The 9,065-nt window shown below is 63.0% G+C and overlaps 1 protein-coding gene across 15 annotated transcripts in view; it reads left to right on the forward strand.

Annotated features, from left to right (window-relative positions):
• Positions 1–8,720, forward strand: part of JAKMIP3 (Janus kinase and microtubule interacting protein 3) — a 45,472-nt gene extending 36,752 nt beyond the window's left edge. For 12 of the 15 annotated variants that reach the window (XM_024121458.1, XM_024121455.1, XM_024121456.1 and 9 more), the window contains 6 exons: positions 2,193–2,258; positions 3,002–3,070; positions 3,167–3,244; positions 5,327–5,530; positions 6,880–6,945; positions 8,670–8,720. In XM_024121458.1, coding sequence (XP_023977226.1) covers positions 2,193–2,258; positions 3,002–3,070; positions 3,167–3,244; positions 5,327–5,530; positions 6,880–6,945; positions 8,670–8,720 — 534 coding nt within the window. The remainder of the gene's footprint in view (positions 1–2,192; positions 2,259–3,001; positions 3,071–3,166; positions 3,245–5,326; positions 5,531–6,879; positions 6,946–8,669) is intronic. The other 3 variants (XM_055081001.1, XM_055081006.1, XM_055081007.1) reach the window with 2 other exon arrangements.
• Positions 8,721–9,065: the final 345 nt, after the last annotated feature.

The following is a 9,065-nucleotide window of genomic DNA, read 5'->3' on the forward strand; positions in this document are numbered from 1 at the left end:
CACACACGCACACACTCGTCCCACGCACACACGCACACACACACTTGTCCCACGCACACACACGCGCACGCACACACACGCGCGCACACACTTGTCCCACGCGTGCACACACTTGTCACACGCACGCACACGCAAGCACACGCACGCACACACACGCTCGTCCCACGCACACCAAAAGCCAGGCGCTCAGGCACATCCTTGGGGCCAGTTCTTCCCAGCAGCTTCGAGGTGCCCAGGGCCCTGTATTGACAGGAACCCCTCCTCTCCCCACCTGCCCTTTACTTGGGAAGCAGCTCCCAGCGGGGCGGCTCTCCTGGCTGTATTGCCCACCCCCCGACCCTGCCACGAGTCGGACCCCTTGCTCAGTCTCGGCCGCAGGTAGCCGAGGTGCTGGGCCACAGCAGGGATGGCCGTTGTCACGATGTGCTCCAGGGCCCAGCCTGAGTATCAGCCCCCACCCTGGGCCCTTGGGAACCTTTCAGTTCACAGCTGGAGGGACTGAAGCCCCAGAGGGCACCCCCCCGGGTCACAGAGCCGCGGTACTGGCCAGCTGGGACGAGCCCGGGTCTGCCTAGTCCTGTGCGGGGCTCCTCCCAGCCCTGTCAGAGCTGCCCGCCCAAGAGCACCGGTGCACGTGACGGCCCTGGAGCCTCACACGGCCTCAGAGACGGCAGCAGAGGACACACTGCCGGTCTCACGTGCGGGTGACCTCTAGAGACCCTTGGCAGTTTCTGAAGAACCATGGGCGCGACCCTTGGGTCTGTCGTGTGCACATGGACACACTTCAGGCAGATGACAGGGATAGCCTGGCCCCCTCCCCTTCTCAGCCAGGCCACGCTGAGGCTGTGGCCACTGTCTCCAGGCTGCTTCCCAGGAGGCTGCAGCCTCCCAGCTGGCCATGGGGCACCCGAGCCCCGGACCTCGGTTTCCTCAGGAGTCAGGGTCCTTGGAGTGGAGCAGAGGGGCCGGCGGGGGGCCGCATGGACCTCCGTCCTCCCTGGTGGGCCGTCCGCTCACTGCTGCTGCACCTGGGCTGCAGGAGGGACAGGTCACCCAGGGAAGGCTGCGAGGGTGGAGGAGGCAGCACATTGCCAAGGCCATGGTCCCCTCCGGGAGCGGGTAGCAGGAGCCCAGCCAGGCTGCCCGCCAAGTGGGACGTGGCGGGCCCTTCGGCCTGGTCTGACCGCATCCAGGTAGCTTCCCTCAGTTACCCTGAAGGCCCCGCAGCCTCGCACACTCCCCATCCCGCCCATCAGGCCCAGCCCTGCCTTGGGAGGAGGGTGGGGACAGCCTGGCTAGCGTCCCCGGAAGCCAGGGGGATGAGGGGCGCCTGGCCCCGGCACCACACCGAGTCGGGGTGCGGCGGGCCTGAGGACGGAGCCTGCCTCTTTGTCCCAGCCGCTGGCCGCCGACCCCCACCCGTGCCCGCTGCTGCCGGGGAAGGGGGTGGTGAGGGACCCCTGCCCCTGGGGAGCTCACGCTGCGGAGGGAGCAAGGCGGGAGGGCTTTCGGAGCGGGTGGCCCTGAATCAGGGAGGTTCGGGGAGGGGGGGCCGCCCTCAGCTCAGCGGCTCCATGGGGCTCCTCCCTGCCTGTCTCTGCTCCCGTGACCCCCGTTGGCTGTCCCACAGGTGGGCCCAGCTGCCTCCACCCTGGTGCTGACGCAGGTGGCACATCCTCTGAGGATGCCCACCGGCCCCAAAGCCAGAGTCACCCTGCCCAGAAGGACCACCCAGGCGGGCCCTTTGGGACGAGGCATGAATAAAACATGCAGAGAAAAGGCAAACCGGCAGGGATGGGAACATTCCATAGCCGAGAATGTTTGATCTTTGCTTCACATTTGTAAGTGGTGCTGTAATAATTCAGGCCGCCTGTGCGGAGAGCTGGCTTTAAATTAAAATCCACCTGAGAACCGGGAAGCCTGGCTGCGTGTCCGGCCGCCCCCTTGAGCCACCGTGTCTCCCTGGCTGCCTTAGACGTGGTCACCAGCAGTGAGAGGACCAGAGGGGGCAAGACGGAGAGTCACCCCAGAGCTGGCAGGACCCAGAGGAAAGGGGCTCAGAGGCTCCCGGGAGGGCCTTTTAGTGAAGCGACACTTAGCTGTGACCCCAGCTCCCCTGCGCCCGTCACTCAGCCCGGCCGCCCCAGAAGGCACGTCCCCTGACCACACGTGAATTCTGCTTTTGGGTGCAGAACCTGACCAATGAGGAGCAAGTGGTCGTCATACAAGCCAGGACAGTCCTGACCTTGGCCGAAAAGGTAGCAGTGACTGTGGACGCTGTCGGACAGGGCCGGGCTTCCCGAAGCCTCCCTTTCTGGCCCAGCGCACAGAAGGCGCTCACCCTGGGGGAGGGCTACCGGGAGGTGGGGTGGGGGTGCACGGATCCCGTCTGCCTCGGGAGGTCTGGCACACGCACAGGTCAGCCAGCACTGCCACGCGTGTTTGCAAGTGACAGGTTCAGCCAGAGCTCTCCCAAGGCCGCTCTGCCTCCGCCTCCCCGCAGAGCCCGGGAGGTATGGTGGGTCTGTAAATCGGCAGCGTCTGTCTCACCTGCCGGGACCCTCCTCCGAGGGTCGCCCAGCCCACCCTCCAGCCTCTCTGCTCCCGCGGGCCGCCAGCCTGCCCCCGGTCCCCCACCCCCGTAGCCAGAACCCGCTTGGTAGGCCTGCTGGCGGCGCCCCCTCCCAGCGGCCCCCAGCAGGGCGGGGAGGGGTGTCCAGCAAATAGGAGTTCAGGGGCCAGCACCTCGGGAGAACGGGCCGCCTAACGTCCCTCCTCTCCCGGCGCCGGGGGGCAGACTCCCTGGACACGAGGCGGGGCTGCGGGGGGAGCCGGGCCTGGCCGCACGCCGGGCACACGGAGCCCTGACTCCCACGCGAGCTGAGCCCTCCCCTCCTGGAGGAAGAGTGGGAAGGGCAGGCAGGGCCAGGCCCCCCAGGCTGTCCCCCCGGCGCTCGGGGAGGTGCACTTCGGCGCCCGAGTACCTTGCGTTTGCGTGCAGTGGCTCCAGCAGATCGAAGAGACGGAGTCGGCCCTGCAGCGGAAGATGGTGGACCTGGAGAGCGAGAAGGTCGGTGTGCACCTGGCCACGTGGGCCCGCGGCCCCGCGGCCCCGCGCCCCGGGTCGGCTGCGTGAGGCCCAGACACGGGTCCTCTTGCGTTTCAGGAGCTGTTCAGTAAACAGAAGGGCTACCTGGACGAGGAGCTGGACTACAGGAAGCAGTCCTTGGACCAGGCTCACAAGGTAAGAGGGGTACGGCTGCCGGGCCCCCAGGGCTGGCGGATTTGGGGTAGAAACGGGGACGGTTGTTCCCACGGCCAGCATGGTGTCTCGGGGGCCACGTGGTCTCGGACCCGCCTGGGAAGATCCTGCGCCCAGTGTGACCAGCGTGGGGTCACTCTTTGCATCTCTCCTGCCGGACACCCCTCGCCCGGCGAGTTCCGAGGACGCCTTACTGCTCCGTCGGCAACCCTTGGCCCCAGGAGTGCAGGCACACTAGCAGAAGTCAAGTGGGTACCTGAAATGAGCTGAGAAAATAGAATTCATCGAAACAATGCATTTACAAATGAGCTGAACACAGCTGCATGTCTGTCAGTCCGTCATCCCGCCCGGGACCCCTGCTCTGTCCATCTGCACCAACCAGTGCACACGTGCCCTCTGTGCGTGCCTGCCCCATGGGAAGCCATTTCCCCCGAGAAACCTGAAGGGGCGTCCCCGTGTGCGGTTAACCCCGACATCGGTGCCGAAAAGATGGGTCCTGGAGATGACATCAGGGAGACGGCTTTATGTCACACGGACGCACGAACACACGCGCACCCGCACGCCACAGAAGACGTCGCCCTGCGACTGTGGACGGGGGCTCCTGCGCGCAGCACTGAGGGATGCCGTCAGGGCCCCCGGTGATGCTGGCTCCCCTCCGGGTCTGATGACTGTCGGGGCTGCTCCCTGCGTGATACTGTTTGGGGGCCCCCTTCCTCCAATTCCGGCAGGAAGGCTGCACGTTTTGCTCTCCCTCCCTGGTTTTCTTGACTCCACAGTTAGGCCTGCACTTCCTGCTGGATAATTAGCCATTTTATCTGCCATTCACAAAGCCCTGTGCAGGAGGGAGGCACCTACCGCCTCGGGATGCCCTGCGGGGGACACAGGCCTGTGGGAACCTGCTGGGTTTCACACCCTCCCTGCTCTGTGAGCACAGGAGGTCGTCCAGCCCGGCAGTCTCATCAGCCTGCCTCAGTGTCCTCACCCGTGAGCCAGGCCTAACAAGAGCACCTGCTTCCTGGAAGGGGCGCGACTGAAGGGCTTCATGGAGGTGAAGCCCTACGCCTGCCCTACGCAGGCACCCACGGGCGTGGGCATCCTTTGGGTTATCATCTGGGACAGAGGAGGTGAGGGGCTGGGAGGCGGGCAGAGGCCGGACACGTGGGGCCTCATGTGCAGGCAGCAGGGAGGGAGGCAGACAGGCAGACAGACAGAGAGGGAGAGAGAAGGGGAGGAGAGGTGGGGCAGGTGTATGTCTCACAGTCTGGAGGCCAGAAGCCTGACACCAAGGTGCTGGCGGGGCCACATCCGTCTGAAGCTCCAGGGGAGGCCCTCCTGCCCCTTCCAGCTCCTGGGGGCCCAGGCGTTCCCGGGCTGTGGCTGAGTCACCCCAATCTCTGCCCTGTCGTCACATGGCTTCCCCGCATCTTCCATGACTGTCTCCAAGTTCCCCTCTTCTTCCAAGGCCGTGAGTCAGTGGACTGAGGCCCCTAATCCAGTCTGACCTCACCTGCACTGGGTGACATCTGCCTATTTCCAAACGATCCACATTCCCAGGTTCTGGGGGTTAGGACTTGATGTTTCTTTGCGGACACGAGTCACCCCACAGGCAGCCCTGGGGACCGCAGAGCTGACGGCCTGGCCCCTCTGCACTACTGCAGACAAACCCTGTGAGCACCGCCCTTCTTCCTTCTTAGCGACTCAGAAGCCCAGGGTTTGGCGAAGGTTGCGAGCAAAGGAGGAAGCCTTAGTTGTTCTTTCCTCAAGGGACACCCGCCCGGCCCGCTGCCCCTCTGGCCTCATCCGACTCTGGCCTCAAATTCTGCTGCCCTCGAGGCCCCTAATGTCTCACTGCACGTTAAACATCGCGTGGAAGGGAATGCTCTTGCAATAATTACTCCGGGACTGTTTCCACCCTCCAGAACATCATGGTAACTGGTCCAGGCGGAAGCAGTCCCCTCTGTGGGCTGCCCTGGAGGCGTCGTGACCCCACGGCGGGGTGCCCCAGTCCCCCAGGCCGTCCCCGGGGGAGGAGGCGAGGACTGACGTGTCCCCTCCCGCCCCCAGCACATCCTGGAGCTGGAAGCCATGCTGTACGACGTCCTGCAGCAGGAAGCCGGGGCCAAAGTGGCAGACATGCTGTCGGAGGAGGAGCGCGAGAAGCTCCGGGTGGCGGTGGAGCAGTGGAAGCGCCAGGTCATGAGCGAGCTGCGCGAGCGGGACGCCCAGATCCTGCGGGAGCGCATGGAGCTGCTGCAGCTGGCGCAGCAGGTGCGCGGCAGGGGCGCCGCGGGCGCAGGACCTCCGGCTCGGAGGCGGAGCGGGGCTTCCCATGCCTGGCCCTCTGATGGCCACACCTCCTGTGGCCACGCCCCCAAAGGTCATGTCCTCCTGTGGCCACGCCCCAAAGGTCGTGCCTCCCGTGGCCACGCCCCCATAACCCTGCCCTCCAATGATCATGCCCCCAAGGCCAGGGCCTTCCACTGGCCGTGCCCCCCGATGGCCATGCTCTCAGTGGCGGTGCCCATGGGGGACCCTCCTGCCGGACTGCCTGTCCCTCCAGGCCTCTGGGTGGCACAGCCCCCCTCCTGGGTCTCCCCCACTCTGGGTCTCCTCCGTGGTTCCTCCCTCAGTGACAAGATCCCAGTGAAGGTGTCATCTGGGGAGCTGCGGCTCATGGGCTAGGGACTTGGGGACCTTTTCTTGGCCTACAGGCACTTGGGGCCCTCAGGCCAGTCTGGCCAGTTCATTGCTAACTGGGGGTGAGGGATCCTGGCAGACTAGACAGGCTTGGTGTGTAAGACATGCCTCCGCTCCACAGTGTGTGCTGGCGTGGCCTTCGTGGCTGTGTTCCGTGTTCAGATACACTAGTGAATCCAGGTTTACTGTGAATGTCAGAGAGCTAATGTCTGACCAGAGGACTGGTCAGCTACCAGGACCCTCGCTGCCAGATGCAGGGCGGTCAGTGTGAGGACTGGCCCCTGCAGCCCCTCACTCCCATCACACGGGCTGCGAGCAGAGCTCAGCCGCCTCCAGGGTCCAGGCCAGGCATCCAGGTCGGCGTGCGCACACACATGTCCATCTGCCCGGCATTGTGCACCAAAGTGAAGACTAGAGTTTCCAAACTTGAGGTCGGCCTTGCCAGGAAAGGCCTCCCCGTGACTGACTTTGTGACCCTTCTGGCTGCTCCTCTCGCTGCTGTAACGGTGTTTGGGAAGGACTGTGAACTGGGCCCTTAACCATTTCCTTGGGCTTCTAGCATCATGGTTTATGATCTGGAGATGTAGGAGGTGGGAGCGTGTCATTCCCGTCACAGGGAGCGTGGCCGAGGGGAAAGCTGTCCTCCTGTCTCTTGCTGTTGCAAAGAGCAGACTGAGGGACGCTGTGTCCGTAGCGGAACCTGAGGCAGGCACACTGGCTCTCCTCCCGAAGCCGAGGTTCCTAAAAGTCGGCGGGGAGGGCAGCCCGAGGCCCCTGGCCCCCTCGCCGTGGCCAGCATGGCAGCTGCTCTGTGACGACTGGTCCTCCAAGTACATGCGTGAAAATCCTGAAAGGCTTTTGCCCACCTGGTTTCCCAAATATTCTGATTATTGAGGATTTTCCTTCTTTTAACATTGCAGAGAGTTAAAGAATTAGAAGAAAGAATAGAAGCTCAGAAGAGACAAATAAAGGAACTGGAGGAAAAGGTAAGACAAATACGAGTCTGGGGGCTTGCTTTGTTGCCGGAGCTCACGCAAAGAGAACAGGTAACTCAGGGTGCCATGTAGCGCTAGGTCTGAGGTTGGGGTATTTTTGGACAGAAAGAGGCTTCAGGGACGTGTCTGCTCGGGACAAGGAGCCGGAGCCCAGGGTCTGGGAACACCCCATCCGTGACAACCCAGCCGTGCCACCCCGAGGGCCGTGCCTCTCACGGCCTCAGTTTCCCCGGCCGTCGGGGTGCCTGCAGACCGGCGACCAGCGGTCCCTTTAGTGTGATTCCTTGACTGTGGCTCCCAAGTGTGGAAACGGCAGGTGCTGGGGTGCAGCTGGCTGGGGGCCGTGTGGCTTGGGGTCGGGGAGGACTGTCCAGCTCTTCTTCCGACCGCCGGCTCTGCAACTCCCAAATCAGGGTGCATAGAGCACCCTCAGAGAGCAGCCTGCAGGGTGTGCTTAGTTCTAGGACAGTTGGGCTCTTTTGGTCTGTGATTTAGGATGTTTCGATGGCTTCTAGCAGGCAGACTGCTTGTTCGCGTCTTGTGACCGGTCTTGCCTGCGGGGTGGATCTCACCAGAGGCCGGCTCCCCTCTGAGCCTCCCTGGCTTGTCCCTGCCGGAGAGAACGGGAGGCTGGGGTCCGGACAGGACCCGCCACCCTCAATGGGCCACACGTCCTCAGCCCTGCCTGGGAAGAGCCAGCAGAGGCTCTGTGCTCGCGGGGCTCAGGGACCCCTCCCCACGGCAGCCCCTGCAGCTGGTCCCCTCCCCCGGCCCTGCCCAGCCCTCCTCCAGATGGACCCGGCCCCTCCCCTGGGCACTTTACCGCCATCTGCCGAGCGGTCTTGGTGGTAACTTGCAAATCCAGAGCTGGTGACAGGCCCCTAGAACCGTGCAGGGCACGACCTGCAAAGCAGAGAGGCAGCCGGGGAGCAATCGTGTGCCTGCCCATGGGCGCCGGGCTGTGGGCAACACGCACCTGGCCCGCCTGGGAGGCCGGCAGGACGCGCAACCTCGAAGCGGTGCAGCCTCTCCCCCAAAATGAACCTCTCTTTCCTTTTGCATCTCAAAGTGAGAGCATTTGTTCATATTAAATACTAGAATTTTAAAAGTTGGGTGTTTATTCTTTTAATCTAGCTGAAGCAGCTCTGCTTTTCCAAGCAGTTGTACCACCATCAGATTTTCTCTTGTGTCTAAATTGGCTGGACACCTCCGCCGACCCAAAATGAGGCTCCAAGTGTGAAATCTATTCAGCAAGTTGGCTGTACTTTTATCATTTATAATGGGACTGAGACCAAAATATTGTCGCGGAGTGTGGCGTTTGCCTGGCACTTGGATCGTCTTTCCGTAAGACTCGTGTCATCATTATAGCCACTTAGCGCCCTCACCATCAGCCCTGGTGACAGGTCCAGATGGCCGGTCCCCGCCACTCCCCCAGAGGCCAAGTGACCAGCAGAGCCTCCCTCCTGACTGTCACCCTCAGCCTGGCCTCTGGACGGTGCAAGGTCCCTGGGGAGGGGATAGCACCGTCACTTCAGGCCCCTGGCAGCGCAACCCTTAAACCACTGGACACCAGCGCGCCAGGATCTGCTCCTGACCCCCAGCTGGCATCTCCACGTCGCTCTGTCTGTGATCACGTTATTTCTTGCCAAAAGCTCTACAAACTCTTTTTTCTCTTTCTTTCCTTCCATGTCCCCACCCTCCCCTTTCCTTTTTAGTTTCTATTTTTGTTCTTATTTTTCTCCTTAGCTTTCATTCTGTGGTCGTAGCTCTCCTGGGCACCCCGGCGTGGTGAGTATCTCGTCTGCATCATAAGGACCAGCATGGCCCCCGCTGTTCCGTAAGCAGGAGGCGCTTCCGGAAGGGGACAGCCAGGGGTCCCCCAGGTCCGAGAGGGGAGGGGTCTGCCATCGTCAGGGGGGAAGGGGCGCTTGCCTTCCTTGAGAAGGAAGGAACGCAAAGGACCCCCTCCCACGGGACCTCCCCGGGGGAGAGATGTGCACACAAGACCACTCCTGTTCTCTGCTCCGGGCAACTCGGCGGGGAGCAGTGCTGGTGGTTTCGTGTCTCCTTGTCTTTTCCGTGTATCAAGTACAACCTTGGGTGACGCTGGA

The sequence above is a fragment of the Physeter macrocephalus genome, chromosome 20 (genome assembly GCF_002837175.3).
Source record: "Physeter macrocephalus isolate SW-GA chromosome 20, ASM283717v5, whole genome shotgun sequence".
In the NCBI taxonomy this organism is placed as follows: Eukaryota; Metazoa; Chordata; class Mammalia; order Artiodactyla; family Physeteridae; genus Physeter; species Physeter macrocephalus.